The sequence below is a fragment of the Lactuca sativa genome, chromosome 7 (assembly GCF_002870075.4).
Source record: "Lactuca sativa cultivar Salinas chromosome 7, Lsat_Salinas_v11, whole genome shotgun sequence".
Classification (NCBI taxonomy): Eukaryota; Viridiplantae; Streptophyta; class Magnoliopsida; order Asterales; family Asteraceae; genus Lactuca; species Lactuca sativa.
This window is the reverse complement of record NC_056629.2, coordinates 206,755,485-206,775,033: the sequence shown is the minus strand read 5'-3', so window position 1 is coordinate 206,775,033 and position 19,549 is coordinate 206,755,485. Positions and strand designations below refer to the sequence as shown.

The following is a 19,549-nucleotide window of genomic DNA, read 5'->3' as shown; positions in this document are numbered from 1 at the left end:
CTGGCACACAATATGTTCATTAGCTAAGTAAAGTAGTATGTATGCTAGTTGTATTTGTGATACTTGCATGGAAAATCAAGAGGCGGCTCTTGGTACTTATCTGTAAGACCTAGGGGGTGGCCCCCGATTTGGCAAGAAAGACCACGTGGCGGTCTGTGACATAACGACAAGACTGTGTACGACACATAGCAACTTATTTGATATATGATTGATGTGTATGGCTCACAGTATGTATGGCATGTATAGCCCAATTGATATGTATGGTATGTGGTATTTGGGGAACCCACTAAGCTTCGTGCTTACGCTTTTCAGTTTTGGTTTCAGGTACCTTCAATTTTCAGATAAGGAGCTCGGGACGATCGCATCGCATTCATGCATATTATTCTGCATTATGTGTCTTTGGAATTTGACTCTGATATTTATTTTAAATGAAATGTTTTCAACGCCTGGCACAAAGTTATTAAGTGCTTTTCTTGTATTAAAAATGAAATTTTTGGTCTTAAATTTTGGGATGTTACATAACCAGTCAAGGGTCGACATTAGTGCCTTAGACCCGCTACACCCAATGAGGAAACTCACATCGAATGTTGAGTCTCACTGAAATAAATCCCTAGTTGCTGCCCTGACGACTCCTCAAGATAACAGTACACAATAACACCCAATTAACACTTGGGTTCTATTCCATTTATGTTCGTCGTTTTACTATTGATAATTCTGTTTCTGTTGAGTTTGATCCCTTTGGTTGTGCTTCCCTTCAACGTTGCAATAGTGATCATCATGATTTGTACATATATGTATGCCTAACGTACGAAGGAACTTATCACCCAACAAATGATTTATTTTACAAAGACTTGGAAAGAATACCTGGATTCGAGTGTTATATATATATATATACACACACACACACACACACACACACACACACACTAGCCGTTTACCTGCGTCAAGCAACGGATGTGAATAATTTATTTCAGAAATTAGTTTCTAGATGCGATTAGTTTTTTTTTGTGCAAATAGTTTACTACTTGTAAATAAGTATCAATAAGAGTCATGTTAGCAGAAAAAAAAAAATTCGATAAAAATTAAAATTGAAAAGTAGAGATTCTTTACAATTGTACATGAACACATGATTGATTGTGCATTATTAAACGTGCAACACTTCTTTTTGCACCACATTTGATGTATAAAATTCACTACCGTTGAATGGTTCGTCGGGCTCCACCAATACTTTTGGATTGACACGTGATATTTATCTGGATAATGCCACATAAAGTTTTCCATGCGAGAAAAACTGATTCTAGAAGATAAATACCTGGATTTGGAATTGTTTGTCCATGATAACTTTATTTATTGTAATCACATAACATAATCAGATTGGAAACTATTTTCATCTTTAGCTTGAATAGGAACATGGCATCGACGCTTCGTCCCATATGATTATTTTTGCAATATGAAGTAGTTGAGTAGTACCACTTGGTCTTGTAATCTTGTAAACTGATGAAGTAACCGCGAGTGCAGTATGACCACATGAATGAATTTTAGCAAGTAAAGCTTTGTATAAAAATGTTTTTCCTGTTCCACCAAGACCATCTATGAAGAAGAGTCCTTGAATATTGATATGGACATGAAACATGATTTCATCAGGCGTAAATTTTTGTTTAGGATTGAGAAAATTTCGAGCATGCAAATGTTCAGATGCTCAAACCATTGAGAATTCTTCTTGTACCTCATGAAAACTCCATATTCTAAATCGACATTTTCATTTTCCTTTAGAAGATCAAACTTTCTATACACTTTTGTATTGTCGCTTATAATCTTCTGAAAGAGCATTTTAATGATCATCCCATAACTTTCGAGCATCTCCTAGCTCACAAAAAGTCAATAACATTGTAAATAGCCTTCTAAGAGCATTGGAAAACTAACAACAAGATGTCTTTGGAAGACATTGTGATAAACCATCATCGGATTTTATTAACCCTCTTTCAAGAACTGTTTTTCGAAATGTGGGGTATTTTACATTGTCGATTGTGTAGATATTATTAAAACATGTAGGGCCACTATATGCAGTAAAAGTAGACGAAGGTAGTATCACTCCCCTTCCGCAGAATTAGTAGGGTACCCGCGCAATGCAGCGAGCGACACAATTTTATTTTGGTGATTCATTTTTTTCCTAGATGAAAAATAGTTTGCTTTCAACATATTTTGATCAGTGTCGGTCGCTTATTTTCGTACCACTTTTTTATCATTTCTTTTTTCTGGCGTGTCTTTTTCCGATTGGATTTCGTTCAAGCGCAACTTGGTCTATCGGTACTTTTCGTTAGTTTTTTCGGTTCAAATTCACGTTTTTTCTGGTCGACTTTACTTTTTTTTTTGTTTTAGTTCTACTTTTATGGATTTAAACTTCTTCTGGAATTAATTTCTTTTTTTGTGAGTTGTTTGCTTTCGAAAGGGTGATATAGTTTTCTTTTGAAAACAAAATCGACAAATTTAGCTTTTTTTCCGTTATTTTTATATAAATTTATTCGTATTATATATATATATATATATATATATATATATATATATATATATATATATATATATATATATATATATATATATAAGATCTTAATGAAGTAATCAAAACAAATATTAAATGAAATAAAATCATTACTTTTTTTTTATTTATGTATTTACCAAAGGGCTTCTAAATCAGCGGTATCTGGTGTTGTCCTCCCTCCTTCAGGTTGAGGGTTCAAGTCCCGTCATGGACATAGGTGGATTTAAGACCTAGTTTAGGTAGGAATAAGTTTTGTCTTTCCTCTTTTGCCACGGAAGTTTTCATCTTCATTTTAAGGGCACAATCACAAATCCCTTTTCTCCTTCTTCTTTTGCGTTTTATCTGCTTTCATTACCGACTTCACCTTCAATCATATAAACACCGCCTCTCTCACCACACCCCACTTAATATGGTCGATGTCTCTCTATAATCAATTTTATTTCATGGAGTCGACAATCCAACCGGATACGACGTTGGAGTCGCTGAAGGACGGAGACGTTTTATTGGTGGCGGCGGTCCGAGGTCAGTTTCTGCTCCATTGTCTTATTCCTCCATCGACTTTTCTCAAACAGAGAAGTTAATATGTTTTCTTCTCCTCATCTTTTGCTTCTTACCTCCTCACCGCCCTTTTTGACCAATGGTATTTGTTGTCGTTTTTTAATTTCTTTTAATCTTATTTCGTTACTCCTCCTTCCTCTTCACCTGCTGCGTTCTTATGGATTCCAATTTCCCACAGCTTCCAACGTTTTTTTTTGTCAAACTGAAATTGGTATTCAACTTGTCTGTTTTCTATCGCAAACAATCGAATCTAAAGAAAAATAGAAAAGAAGCAAGTATCCCTTCATGTTATCCCGATAAGTAGATTTTCGTTGCTTTATGCTCTGACCTTGAAGCCTGAGATGCAAGCTTTCATCCATGAGGTAAATTTTTTTACTTTGATTTTATTGATGCTCTACTTGCTTATATATAGGTTTCGATTTCAGTATATTGATTGAGTACGAAATTCTTTGGTTGATTAGGAGTGCAACCCACTTGATATGGACATTTGAAGGAGAGTTTCATTATGCATGCCAACTGGTCAATGAAATGCTTGAACCAGGGTATGTTGATTGTTGATGGATACATGTGATTATTTATATCCCCGAATGATTCTTATGGTAACTAACATGTGTTCTTGAAGATGTTTCATTTGATGGGTGATTTTATTTCTTCAAGTAATAGTTACTATGCTACCCCTTTAATCCATATACATAATTTCTTTTAGAGATCAAGATTTGTAATCTTTTGTGAATTATGAACTTATATGACTGTTAAAATGACTTTTTTAAGATAGAATTAGTATTAAGTATTAAGTGACAAATATAATTTATAACAAGTTATTTTACAGGTATTTCTCATTATTAGCATAAAATCTACTTCTATCTTGTGATTAGGCATAATCAGATTTGCAATTGCATTAAACCCTTCTGATTTCACCAATATTTCTTGATTTTTATAAAAAAAATGAAGGCATCAGTGGAGTACAATTCATAGGTTTTGAAGCAATATATTGAAGAATTGTATTGGGGCTCTGGTAAACGTGTGATGTTGCTTGGTCGTAGCAAGGCTGTTGTGGATGTTGCAACTACATTATCATATTATTGGTGTGATCTTAAAGATAAAGTTGCAGGATTGGCACTTGTGCAGAGTGTTCTATTTATTTTCTCTTTTCCCAATTTTCTCGTTCGTCAGTTTTTTAACTTTTTTTTTATTTACAGATTCTTGGATCTACTGTATAGTTTTCTTGATGGTGCTATCGACGGTGCAAAATATGAAGATGAATGTCGGACAGTTCTTGGCACGTGGTTGTTTCTCGTCTTCACATTAGACAACCTGATAGACAAGCTTACAAAATTCGTAACATACTTTTTTTTTTACAAAATAAATTTGTATTTTCAAATCTACCCTTGGAGCTATAAATTGACAATGCCTTTGATATAGTCAATGAGCTTGAGTTCAGGATAGCCGCCTTTACATATAAGGTTAATAAATTACATATTACCCTTTTATCATCATTATAAACGGATTGATACTAATACTGTGAAAAATTACCGATATCCAAACATGTTAAAACAATTCAAGTAAAGTATTTACTATGTGAAATGTCTCAACTTTAATGGGACATACATGGGTATTTTTAACATTTGGGCATGGTGTTTGTGAGAGATGTATTATGTTATGGGTACACTAATCATAAGAAATTATAATTTATTTTGTTTGTATGATTTCTTTCAGGAAAGTCGAACACTTTTGTTCTTGGACCAGGTGCTTGAGAAGATTTGTAATTCTACTTGCATATATGATCAAGTATTGTGATACTGCCCATACTGGTAGATCAAGGTAATTTCTTAATCTTTTTATTAAATTTACATATTTAAAAAATATTTTTTCATGAATTTTAATGTTCCTCAAAAGGCAACTCATATTTATGTTTGTTTATCTCTACACTTAGGACTATTAAATGCAAGAATGGATCAAAAAAGCAGAATCAAAAAAGAAAAAAAAAAAAAAAAAAAAAAACCCAAATCCCATACGATTTAAGGGTGTGTGTTAACTGTTAAGTGAAGTTTCCAAGGTAAACAACATTTCCCTTTTGAAACATGTTGACACGGTGATCTTGATTATCTTCTCATCGAAGACCAAAAACAACATTATACATTCCTATAATTATATATTAAAAATGAATTTTAACTTATCCTTTCATAACAATTATAATATGCTTTCTTATTTATAATTATAATATGCTTTCTTATTTACTACACCTTGAAATAATGAAAAAAAAAAAAGAAACACGGCGCCAAAAGCGCAACTAATTCCATCTAGTTTATATAAATAGATAAATATTGTAACATTTATTTCTGAAAACGTAACTAAACCAAAAAAAAAATTACAAATTGATTGAAAACCAAATCATGCAACTCTTATCCCTTAGATCTCTTTGGTGACACCAACACATGAGTTCGGTTATAATGTCATCAAAATAGCCAAATCTTTCCGATCTACGATAATTAAAATTAATGTAAAAGTAACAAAATTAAAGACATAAAATTATAAAAGCCTCAACTTTTTTTTACCAAATAGTCAGTCTCTTTATCCCAAGAAAATGTCCTCCACAAAATCAACTTCCCACCAAAGTATATTGCTAAATGCAAAATGTGTACAAATTATCTAATATCTCAAAGTAGTACCCAAACAATATTTGTAAAAAAGAACCATCAAACAATTTTGTTGTAATCGACTTTTTTTAAGAAGAAGATAATTTTTTTAATCATAAAACCCATAAACCAAATAATGATGGATTTTCCTACACTTTTCTGTTATTCAAAACATCAATCTTTCACAACCAAACTTTTTGGACAAACATGACCTTGAAAATCAATCTTTTCACAACCAAACCCAAACTATTCAATAAATCATCATTGTGTGAGTTAGACTCGAAAAAAATCATGATAAAATTTAAAATCTTGTCTCTAATCGTGTGTTACAAACTCAGGAATTTTAAGTAACCACACAAAGGAAGGTGAAGATGGAGACCCTCTTAGAATACTATTAATAATAACCAAAAAAGTTAAAAAAAAAAACGTTATGTTTAGTTCTATGGCCATGATCATAGTGAAATTATTATAATGTATATTTGGACTGCCATATAGACTTAAGTAGGAACAAAAAACAGGATAATATTGAGAAAATAAAAACATTATTATATGAGTTGTTTGTTCCTACCTAGCATGTGATCAAATTATTATTAGATGACTATGAAACCTTCCAAGCTAGTCTCCTCCAGACCTGTTGAATATGCATTTGAAACAATTTTTAGAAGGTGTATAGGTTAAGGACAAATTATTACATAAGAAATTAAAAAGATAGAAAGAGTTAAAAGTTAATATACCACACGTAATTGTAACAAAAGCTTGTGAACAAAACCCGAATATGCAAGAAATAACAACAAATATATGCAAAGCAAAGAAACAAACATGTTTTCCTCTTCTGGTGCAAATTTCTCATATTTAAAAGGCCTGACTGTAAATTAGTGATATTTAAGAAAATTACCAACCACCATCAAGGTTGTCGACACAAATGAAACATCACAAGAGCTACCCGATTATTGTTTTTTTAGAATATATATCACTTTCATTTCTATGATACTATCATTCCCTTGGTTAGCTTGACATAATTGATTAACATGTACAGAAATATAAACAATAGACTTCACTAACCTCCATTAGCCATAAAAAAGACATGAACATAGCTCTTAGGCTTGTTCAAACCATTGGGTGCGCGCCTTGGACTCCCCTTCATCCCGCATCTTCAAAAACATTTAAAATATAAATTTTAAGTTATTAAAATTGATAAAAAAAAAAAAAAACAACAACAACAAAAAATTAAACCATCAAAATTACTCAAAGAAAATAATATATACCTCATGAGAAATAAGAAATGTAAACATTCACTGACCATTGGAACAACTAATGAAAGAATAGTCCCTCCAAACATAATATAGATAGATACACACAAAAATTTGTACAAAAGTCGAAAAAAAAAATGACATGACAAAAAACATGAAGAAAAATCAAAATTAAGATCAAGAGTGAGGTTTAGGGCTTGAAATCGATGCTTAACTTTAATATATACTGGTGTGGTTGTGTGATGGTGGCACGATTTAGGTTTTCCAGATCATGAGAAAGGGATTACGGAAAACAACACTCCCTCCGTCCCAAAATAATAGTCCATCTTTCCTATTTGGTTTGTCCCAAAATAATAGTCCACTTCTAAAAATAAATAACATTTTTATCAAAATACCCCCTCATTATGACTTAACCAACTAAACATTAAATGCAAAGTAAAGACAAAATTGTCATTTTATTATATAAAGTTAACGGTAATTAATATTTTTTTTAATGTGTGCGTTTTTTGTCTGTAGACAATAATACTGGGATAGATGGAGTATTTATGAAGGCCAATATTGGGTGAGGGAAGAACCGTTGGTCGAAACACATTGAGCTTGACAACACTTTGTTCAAGACAAAGTTGTCATTGGTCATGTTCTTGTTTTCCGTGTGGTATGCATATATCTTTACTAAAGGGCTTCCACCATCACAGAGACAGAGTTTACCAAGTTCCATACCAATTTGAGTTTTCAGAAAAAGTGCGGGACATATTAGATTGTATATGTATAGGGCCACTTGTACTTTGTATCTATTGTATATCTCAGCCCAAGGCCTTACACAGAATATACGTCTATACAAATTCATCAATAAAAATGAGATCGTTCATGGAAAAATATTCTCCAAAGACATTTTCAAATACTTAAAACTATTAAGTGAGATTGATTGATTGATTAATTGTGATTAATTAGGGGATGGAGATTAAAGAACACTAGACAACAATAATGTTACTGGGTGGGTCATGGTTAGGGTGAGACCGAGGAGAAACAAATTATTTTCCTTAACAATCTTGCGATCCTAATCCTAGCAAAGCTACCTATCCTTTTATATTTGGAATAATTGTTTTTCTTCAAGATCATGTCCATTTTTGTTTATAAGGAAAAAAAATCCAAGTAAATCGGATTTATATCTTACATATGTTGCAGAAAAGGAAGTTGTATCAACTTCTAGAATAGAAACTAAATAATTAAAGATATGTGATGATATCGTCTTAAATCTATTAATACACACATCCTCTTCCCCTTTTGCATTCACGGTTCTAAAAAATAAAAATATATGGTGTTCATATCGTTCATGACATCCAAGAAGTCCAAAAATGAAGAATACCCAGCATTCACGGTTCGTTCCTTCTAAAATATATCCAAGTGTCACCCTCTGTGTGTGTGTGTGTGTGTGTATAGCCAACGATATATAATATACATGATCATGTAATCTGTTTGTTCCTGTTATTGCATGCAGAACTTCACCATTAAAGTAGACGTTGAAGGTTCATGGACCAAGGCAGTGAAAAATGTATTGAACAGTGTTCAAGGTAATGTATTGTACGTTGGTTTCTACTCATTCAGTTAATTAGTAATTAACCAATCATTTTATGTTTTTCTCCTTAAAGATTGTTGGTTGATAGTTTGTTGTTAATTAAGGGGTGACTAATTTCAGAATGGAGAACAACGGAAAGGTGAATATTTCGGGATACATCAATCCAACCCTACTTCTAAAATGTCTGGAGAAAGCAGGAAAAACAGCAGAGATAGTACATTGGGAATATGGAGAATGTTCAAGCAACTTGTTTGAAAAGACAGAATCACCCTTGCCCTTGCCCCCGATTAATAATAATGGGTATCCCCCCAATTATAATTATAATTATAGAAGGAGGAGGAACTACGCCTTCAACCATCTGGAATGTGCAGGGAATGCTTCCGAGTGTTGTGGACATCATATACAAAACCCAATAACTCCCATTAAATCTTCTTCTTCCCAAACTCACTTCCAAAAGCTTGCATCTGGTCACCCCCCATGCTGCAGTTTGATGTGAAGAATTTCTTCAAAATAATTAAGTTGTAGGTTTCTGTACTAGTGTTTGAATCTGACTATGGTTTGGTTATATTTTTTTTACCCAGATTTTTCATTTTCACTTTCATTTTCAATTGAATTAATTAATATAAGGTTGAGTATTTTAGTAACATGTTTATGGTGACTTATCTTACAACATATGTATGTATGTATAACCAAACCAAACCAAACCAATTCAGCTCTGCTACTGTTTCTTGGCGTACTCCCTTGGTCCAAAAATGGTAGATCCAATCCTTACATTTGTGCTTCCCATTTCAATCTGCAAGTATATAATTCATAAATCAACTTGTTCCAATCAGACCTCACAATTTTTTAAACTTAAACTCACCGCTAGTTCAAAGTCCCCAGACATGCCCATTGACAGCTCACACTGCTTTTCTACCATTCCAAGTTCCTTGCAGATCTCACTTCGGCACCTTGATAGCGTCTATACCATCCATCCAGATCACACATACAATTTACTAAACTATATACCTACATAAATAAACAAGATTTTACCTTGAAATTCTCTGGAGTCGATGTATAATCTGGCATTCCAATAGTCATTAACCCAGAAAACACCAGATTTGGGCAACTAAGCTTAACATGCTTCACAAGATCTACACAGCTTGAAGGTTCAATCCCAGATTTTGCTGACAATAAATTAATGGTTACTTACAATCAGCCCATGTATATGATTTTGTCTTAAAAACTAAAAAGGAATCATGATGCTTGTTCACTTACATGCCTCTCCACTCGTATTTACTTGGACCATAACTGCCAAAGGTTTTCTTCCAATGCTTGAAACTGCACGATCAAGGTGATTTGCAATCTGTGAATCCAAAATCCATGTCAACACATTCGTCATTCTGTTATTCATTCTATCGATTTGGAGTTAGGTTACCTTCTCGTTATCTACACCCTGCACCATCGATAGATTTGGAACAGCAGCTGGATACAAGATAAACAACATCATTTATATATATTCATCTTATTAATTTAAGAATAGCCCCATTCTATGATGGTGGATCCGTTACCGAGTAGGGATTTTGCTTTATTGCTCTGTAAATGTCCAATAAAATGCCAGTCGATATCCTTTGGAAGCTGCATGAATTAATCGATTTCTTCAACGCCAATAGGCTTTAGATAATCGATTCGGTATAAATGAACTGAGAGACAAAATAGTACCTGAGGAGCCTTTTCGATGAATTCTTGGACATAGTTTTCCCCAAAACAACGGTGTCCTGCATCGTAGACTTGGCGGATGAGAGAGATAGGTTTAGTCTTGCTCACTGCCACCACCCGCACATCATCGGCATGGCGACCAGATCTCTCCGCCGCATGCCGGACACGGTGAAGAACCGATCGCAGAGCCGTCACCGCTGCAGACTCCACAGCCTGAGCAGCCATTCTGGATGATGCCTCTCTCTGGTGTTATAGTTTCGGTTTCGGTTTCTGTTTCTGTTTCTGTTGTTGATCCTACTCATGGATGAGAATTGGGTCCTCCGGTTTATACAAAACCACTGAAAGTGTGAGGTTGTCATTCCAACATGTTGACGACACCATCACCATATGAGAGACAGAGAGCGCCCAAAACGAGCATTGGGTGTGAACGCAGTTATAAAATTAAATAAATTTTTATAATAAAAATTCAAAATTATTAAGTAAAATCTTATTTCAAATATATTTTTTTAATAACATAAAATTATAATAGTTGATTTAAATAAATAAGTAAATTTATATCATATTATAATAGGTATTAATTTATATTATAATCTGTATTAATTTAATTTAATGTTATTAATTTAATATAATTAGAAAAATTTTAAAATTTAATATAATTAGGATGGAAAATCTAAATTTTGAATTTTGAAATGGATAATTAATATGTTGACAAGTGGCATGATAAGGGACATATAATTTTAATGAGGAGTTCTAATATAATGACACTTGTCAATAGAATGTTAAACTTATTCTTTTATTAAAATAGAAAGATTTTAGTTTTTATCGTGTTTTGATTTCCCCGAAAGGTGAGGTGGACGGATGTAAAACCCGCAAATTAGACTCCAAAAATTGACATTTCGTTAATGGAGGTGCATTAGGACATCATATAAGTGAACCAGATGCTAAAGCATACTAATTGATGATGATTTAAGCTAAAATATTTTTAAGTAAAATTTAACAATAAGATGATATTTTGAGTACATTGCTATTATAGCAGTTTACCCTTGTCTCTTATGTTAGTGGGTGTGGACTCGACAACGAACACGGTGACATCGATGAATACCAAGCCGAGGCCTCGGCATGCCGAGCTCGGCTCGGCAACTCGGCGATGGTTCACCGATGAAAGATTTTTTTTTACTCATTAATTACTCAAACCTCTTTTTTAAAAATTATCTTATTTCCAAAAAATACCTAATTTCAAAAATATAACCATTTTTTTTCAAAATTTTAAATTTTAAACTCTCAATCTTCAACTATAAATATCTTCATCATTATTCACTCTTTACCTCATTCAAATCTCATTAATTTTATTCTCTTAATTTTCTTATTTTTTTCATCATTTTCTACACGTCATCGCTAAAAATGACTATTGTTTGGTCGACTGAAGAAAATATTTTACTCGCTCGTTCATGGATTGATGTAGCAGAAGATTCACACCACAATGACAACCCTTCGACTACCTTTTGGAGTAGAGTTGCCGACATATACAACCGTCAAGCCCTTCAACCTTGAAGAAAAGATCTACTCTACGTCAAATGGTGAAACACACACGCACTCGCAACTTGGTTTACCATTGGGTTTCATAAGGTGATGCATGATGCCGAAAATGGTGAAAATGAAAATACTTTGCTAGAGAATGCTTTTGAGGCTTACCGTGTTGAAAATGACAAAGATTTCAAACTTGTTGATTTTTGGAAAATTGTGAGGCAGAGCCCAAAATGACGTCAAATTTGAAGTCTTTATCTTCTAATTTTTAGTGGGTTGTGTGTTTGAATTTCTAGTGTGATTTTTCTGAATTTCTAGTGGTCTTGTGATATTTTTAATATCTATGTTTTTTTTATTTCTATGTTTTTTTTAATTTCTATGTTTTTTCAATGGAATTTATGTTTTTAAAAAAAATAATATATTTGCAATATTTATTTTCTAAATTAATATATATATATATATATATATATATATATATATATATATATATATATATTTAACATGGCAAATGTGGCAACCCACCTCATGCAAATGACAATTTTTGACAAAAATATGACAAAAATGATGTGACGTCAACGTAGACCGTGGCAAGTGTGACACTACATCTACTAGCCTAAATGTAGCATCCCAAAAATCAAGGATAAAATTTTCATTTTTATTATAATCAGAACATAGATGCAACTTGATCTAAACATTTAAAATCATTTCTAAGTAACACAGTTATCAGAGTTAAATCCCAACGTCACATATTGCGGAAAACACGGGTGTATGCACTGCGATCAAGCCGGACCCTTTGCTTCCGAACTGGAAATACCTTAAACCAAAACCACAAACTGTAAGCACGACGCTTATTGAGTTACCCAAATACCACACACCATGCATAACAACTGAGCCATAATTAACATTCATATCATCGAGCCATACATATCATTCATATATCACAGTCAATAAAAGTGTTATGTGTCATCCATAGTCTTGCCATTATGCCACGAGCTGCCTCATGGTCTTCCTTGCCAAGCCGGGATGTGACAACCGTCAATTTTCAGACTAGTCAAAGTCAAATAAAGTCAACAAGTCAAATCGGTCAACTCCGTTAACCCTTATATATTAGGGTTTACAATATGTTAGCTACTGTACAACTCTCTATTTTAATAAGAAGTTATCACTTGGAAAGTTCATATAATCGAAATTCTTAAACCCTAAACGGGGTAAGTGAGGTAACAAAACGATAAAACACTACTGCATACCCTTCGAGGGTGTGTAAGACTCTTAAACATGGCTTAACAGGGTTTACAAACCTTGAGTTGCGAAGCTAAACATTCAAAAAGGTCACAAACAAAGTCTCTTTCAATCTCTCTTTATCAATCTAAAATCTCTCCAAAATCTCTCCCAAATCTCTCTCAAAATCTCCTTTAAATTTATAGAATCATTTGGATCGTCCCGACACTTAACTTGGTGAAAAACCGCTAGAAACGGGAAGTTCTTATGAAAAACAGCCTTATAGGATCGAAGTCCCTCCTAGAACCGAAGCCTCCCTATAGGGACCGAACTCTGTTGATGGGACCGAACTACTCAAAACCGAACCCGAAGTTGTCAGAGCCGAACCTTCCTTCACCTTCGCTTCTCTTCCTGCCTTCGCCTTCGGTCCATTTTGGTCTATTTCACCTTCGGGCCTAGCAGCAGGGACCGAACCTTCGGCCTAAATCCGAGAAGCTTCGCAGTTTCGCCCCTTTCACCCGGTTTTCGACCATGACTTTGTTTTAAGCCCGTTTTTCATGATTTTAACACGGGATTTTCACCCAAACCCATATTTTTATATATTAAACTCCATAGATCCATAATTTAATCATATATTTGAACGAAAATCATATCTTTGGACAAAATCTTGTACAAGATACGGCTTTGGAGTGTTGACTTTGCCAAGAATTTATGACACCAACCACCCACCCACTCCATGTCACTATTCCCACCTTAACTTAGTCAAATCGAGATCTCCCCACACCTAAATCAGATCTCCCCATCAACTCACCCAAATCCCTCACTCTCCTCCCTATAAAACCCCACTCTCCTCCTCCCAAGACACACTTTTTACACCCTCTCATATTTCTCTCTAAAAGCTCGAGTTCCTCCAGGAGTCACGAGTTTTTCCTCTGTTGTTGGTAAGTTTTTCCTTCCCACACATAAACATTCTTCACTACTTCACTAAAATCATGGATTCCTTACACAAATATCACCATATTTGTTGCTAGATATTCAAATCCTCAAGTATCTCCCAAATGTTCTTGACTTGGAAACTTCTTTTCTTCATCATCCATCTACTGAAATCAGTCAAGTTTAGTTCATAACCCTATATTTTCATGTTTTTCTTAAGTTTTAAGGGGGGGGGGGGAATACAAGTTAAAACACCAAGAACAACACTAAACTCATCCATCAACTTTCATCAGAAAAGTTTATCTCCATTCACGGACTGTTTTGGGCAACTTAAACTTTTTAGTTTTCAAAAAAAATTTAGTTGGAAACATTTAAGGTTCATGCCTTTAAAATGACTACTTGCACATCTCCATACAATTTTTCTACAATTTATGGTGATTTTTACAAAACTGCCTATCATTTCAAGAACAAATCCGAACCAGCCTGTGAAAATGGACATTTTCACACAAGTTAAAAGCCACTAAAAATCATAATAAAAATTATGAACAAACTAGACTCGTTTTCTAAACTCTTAGAATTTACGGATTCTGATTTGGACCTTTGATGATTTTTCTACATATTTTCTAATATCAGGAAACAGAAAAGTTAAGACTAGAAAAATGTTATCAATTTCTTTTACCCCTTGTAACTTGTTGAGCAAGATGTGTATCATTATGTGAATGTATGTGTTATATTATATGTCATTTTGTATTGGTAAATAGACATACATCAGAAAATAAATGGATATTTTTACCTTCACAAGTATGGTAATTAATTATAATAAACAAAGTTTATATCCATTGCACACCAACATTTTGACAAACTATTGTAAGTATAGTTATGTTCACTACTACTACCATTATTTGATAAAATCTAATAGGTATAGTTTATGATGCACTTACACAACAAGTTCATTACCAAAGGTTTCATTTACACAAAAAGGGTTTTCATTCACTACACATAAATCCGTTAATGACTAAATTGTGAGACATTCACTTCATATTACTTTTCAAGTAATGCACTTTAAGTCCTGTATTATAACCAGAGTCTCGTGTAGGGAGAGTGTGATAGTTGTATATAGATCTATATTGGGTCTGACAAACCCACACATTAGTTGTATGCAACAGCTAGATCGGCAGGTCTGGGGTGACAAACATCATTAACATTTCCGACGCCTGAAGAACATCGTTTCAGGCACACTAGGTCATAGTATGGTTATAATAACTCATAAAAAGTATTAACAAAACATAGGATTTACGGGGATTTCACTAAATGAACGGGTTTATGTGTAGCACCTAGTTCCTGGTACGTAAAATTTATCTTAGTGTTTTTCATTTTTAGCCTTGGACTCGGCGAGTTGTAGGTCCGACTCGCCGAGTAGAGACGGGATCCGGAGCATGTTTAAGTTGACGACTCGGCAAGTCCATATTCCAGACTCGGCGAGTCCCCGCTGTCTGATGAAACCCTAATTCCAAGGGTTTGCCCCCTATTTAATCTAGCTTGTGCGGCCCAAGCTCGCCCCCTTTCACCCTCAGAGCGCCCTACATCAAACCCTAACTCGTCTCTTGTGAGATTGAAGTGTTTAGAGTGATTTCTTGAAGATTTTGGGAGAAGAAGGAGAGTGGATCAAGAAGAGAAGAAGGAGACCAGATATCTTGGTGCTATTTCAGAGTTCTCTGAAGTATATCTCTGCTCCTTTCTGTTTGTATGCTTAAAACCCCATTAGAGCACCTTTTGAGCTCTTCTTGAACCTTTTTCCAAGCTTGTGCATGAAGTAGAATTCGCAATAGGTTGATTATCCGCTAGATCTAGTCATGTTTGAGCTCCAGAAGCTCAGATATATAACCTTTATGGGAGTAAATTGCTTGAATGTCCTAGATCTACCTTCTTAACCCTTATTTCGCCTTTAATCCCCATTCTATGCATTTCTACACGTAAAGTTGGAAACTTTACATGAAAATCCTGCCCTAAGAACCCAGATTTGTAAATGGCACGAACTGGATTCGAACAGGATCGAGTGTATAGTATTTGCATGTGACAGACTCAGCGAGTCGAGCTGCGAGTCCTCGAGTTTTTCCCCCCTTTTCATTCATGCTGAGTAGAGTCGTGAGTCCTGGGTGGACTCGGTGAGTTGGAAGCCGAACTCATCCATGAAAGAACTCGGCAAGTCAATTCCCCGACTCGGCGAGTTCAAGGCAACCTTCTTAGATCAAGAACAGACTCGACGAGTTGTTCATACAACTCGGCGAGTCACAGCATAAAGTGTTCATCGGATGAAGATGAACTCGACGAGTTGTTCATACAACTCGGCGAGTAGGATGAAGGACTTGGACATCAGTTTAGAAGGCGAGCTCGTCGAGTCAATACCTAGCTCGACGAGTAAAGACGGGATTAAGGACAATCGAATGGACGGGACTCGACGAGTTGGCGAGCCAACTCGGTGAGTCGGGTCAACTGGAAGTTGACTCTCACTTTGACTTTTGACTTGATCAGGCGTAAAATGGTTATTTTACCCCAAGGGTCAATTAGCGGTGTTTGACTGAGTATTTTGTGGGAATTATAGTCGGAGGAGTTCCGGAGCGGCAGCAGCAGCAGGCAGTCAATTCCCATACCGATCAGCAGCTACTTTGAGGTGAGTTACCTTCCAGTAGCGGTGGGTCTATGGCCACAATGCCGGCCCACCAGTAGGAATTGTATGATAGATGATTGTCTCTGTGATATTCATCTAGGGTTGCTACTACCTGTGATATGTTATTGTGCTAGTATGATATGATGCTATGTGATAGTGACAGTAGGGGGAGATAGTCCCCCAGATTACTGGTCGATAGGGCCGAAGGGGCGGACATGCCCAGCCATGCTAGATAGATTATGTGATATATGTGTTATGTGGTAATAGTAGGGGGTGAAATAGTCCCCAGTGCCGGTCGAGAGGACCGAAGGGGAGACCAGCACCCAGAAATGCTAGTCAGTATCCGGTCGAGAGGACCGAAGGGGAGGCAAGCTCCCAGATATACTGGTCAGTATCCGGTCGAGAGGAACGAAAGGGAGGACAACTCCCAGATGTACTAGACAGTATCCGGTCGAGAGGACCGATGGGGTAGGTCGGGCACCCAGATATACCTGACAATATATGTATGTTATGTGATTGTATGGTATGTGGTATGTTGGGGGAACTCACTAAGCTTCGTGTTTATAGTTTTCAGTTTTGGTTTCAGGTACCTCTTCTTCGAAGGGGAAGGAGCTGGCGCGGTAGCGGTACATCACACACATGCTAGTATACCGCATCATGGGATCTTCCTGGGGATTTGTACTCTGACACTTTTATGTTTTATAAAAATGTTTCCCAGACATGCACTATCTTTTGTGAAATGATATGATCGTTGAATGTTTTATTCCTAATGTTTCGCTAAGTACATGTTTTAAAAATGAAATTTTTGGCTCGTATTTTTGGGATGTTACATTATGTCGATTTAAACTTGCATTGCTTTACTATAAGTATGGAAAATTACCGGTACATTTCGGTCTTTGGATTTTAAGAATACAATTCACACTTTAAGGAAAATATTGGATTTTTCTGGAACAAACATCACTTTTACAAGAAAAGGTTTTCATCAGTACATTCAAAAGCTTATGAACTCACCAACTTAATTGTTGACACTCTTTCAAAACTACTTGTATTCTTAGAAAATCAGTAAAACAGGTAACCAGCTGCTTTTGAGGATGGGACGCTAAGGCGTCAAACAAGTTATATTTTGACATCATAATGTAATTGATTTTGAAACATGTAAACTTATACTACGATGTAACTTTTTCAATTATACTTATGATGGTTATGTTTGCTTTGAATCACTATGATACTTGTTGTTATGATACTACACATGAAGTCCTCCACCCCCGGACGTTTCCGCCATCCTTGGTTTGGAGGTGTGACACGAGGCCATAACCCTGGGTCTCACAGACAAGTTCCAGGAGCCACCTCCCCGTCTTCCATGCAAGTATCATAAAGATAACTAGCATACAATCTACAACTACTTAACTAACAATTACCAAAGTTCAGACTCTGGTCTTGCATACAAATTTTCCGGAGCCGCCTCCAAGTCTTTCATACAAAATGTCAAGGGTTACCCCCGGGTCTTCCTACAATACATAAATCAAATGGGCCGACATGACAGACGATGATGAGAATCACCTCGAATGTTGAAGCTCACTCCAAGAAATCCTTAGTTGCTGCCATGACAACTTCCCAAGATAACAATACCAAAATATCACCCAATTAATAATTGGGTTCCAAACTAGAATCTATAATCCATTCTTAGGGTAAAATGACCATTTTACCCCTGGTCTAACTTGAACAAAAACCGAGGCCTAAACCAAAAACCAAAAGGCCCAAAACTACCAGATCCATAAGAGCCCACTAATGGTCCAATTTTCCAAATTGGGCCCACTCCCCATATGGCCCTTAACCTAAGCCCAATAATTCCCCTAATCGAATAGTTGATCTTAGATGACCCAAAAAGGCCCAAAGAACAAAGCCCAAAACGCTATGAGGCTCAAGACCATTGGGCCCATTAATGCCCAAAACCACAATCATAAATCCAATAAGTCAAACCCAATAACAAGACCAAATTCTTAAAAGTCCTTAGACATAAACGAGCCCAGAAATAATATAAGCCTAACCCATGAACAAAACCCATCAAGCCCAAAGACGAAAAAAAATCCCAAATCGCACAGATCCACGAACGCGGGGTATACGCTCAGCTTATGTTGGACTTACTCGAGGGAATCTGGATCTCGACCAAAAGGAGGTACGATAGAGTGGTGTCCAACCACTAGATCTCACCCATAAGGTCAAAATGGGACCAAAAACCCACATAATCTTAGATCTTAACTTCAAATCAGCAATGTTAGAACTTTTTACCTTTAATGAACTAAAAATGGAGCAAAAGTCGAGATCCACCAGCCTTCCCCTTGATTCACCACCTTGCACAAAGCTTCCATTTATGAATATACTCTAAAACCCACCAAAGATGCACATAAAAAGGCTCACAACACTCTAAGATGAGGCTATAGCTCGAGATTAGGGTTTATAACAATGGAGGATGAAAGAGAGGCTCACACCTGGGACTTAAGGTGTTTAAATAGTGAGTCGGCCCTAAAATTTAGGGTTTTGGGATCCTGCACACTACGTTGGGTGTGGTGCCAGTACACTGGGTGTAAAGCTCAAACACCCGCGTCCATTTTTCCAATACTACGTTGGGCGTACATAAGCGCATGCCATCTTTGCATGCAATGGACCAAAATGCAACATTTTTCCATCAAGGGGCCAATTTTGTAAATATCTTTAAAATACCATAATTCCCTCATCATAGGTCTGTTTCCAACAAACCTTATATCCAAGAAAAAGTGGCGAGAATCCCTACGCTCCTAACAACACATCCAAACCTTAAAACCTCCCAAAGAAAACCCAAAACCCAAAAGATCAAGATATTACATTATGATTATACCCTTGGCCTCCGAAGACACAATCGAGTAAGACCTAACGTCCAAAACTTATGTCCAGGTCCCTAGGAACGTCCTA

General features: G+C 35.6%; 1 protein-coding gene across 2 annotated transcripts; it reads right to left on the bottom strand.

The window, feature by feature from the left end:
• Positions 1–8,693: 8,693 nt before the first annotated feature.
• On the bottom strand, positions 8,694–10,618 carry LOC111907966 (uncharacterized). Of its 2 annotated transcripts, XR_002855724.3 has the most exons (8): positions 10,261–10,618; positions 10,110–10,176; positions 9,977–10,023; positions 9,817–9,904; positions 9,592–9,725; positions 9,422–9,520; positions 9,228–9,352; positions 8,694–9,039 (listed from the first exon to the last, which is right to left on the bottom strand). XR_002855724.3 is itself a non-coding variant. In XM_023903773.3 (7 exons), the coding sequence occupies exons 1-7, from the start codon at positions 10,480–10,482 to the stop codon at positions 9,278–9,280; spliced, it is 732 nt and encodes a 243-aa protein (XP_023759541.1). In that variant the 5' UTR covers positions 10,483–10,617; the 3' UTR covers positions 8,694–9,277. The 2 variants fall into 2 exon arrangements, 1 of the variants encoding a protein (XP_023759541.1); XM_023903773.3 differs by having other exon boundaries at positions 8,694–9,352; positions 10,261–10,617.
• Positions 10,619–19,549: the final 8,931 nt, after the last annotated feature.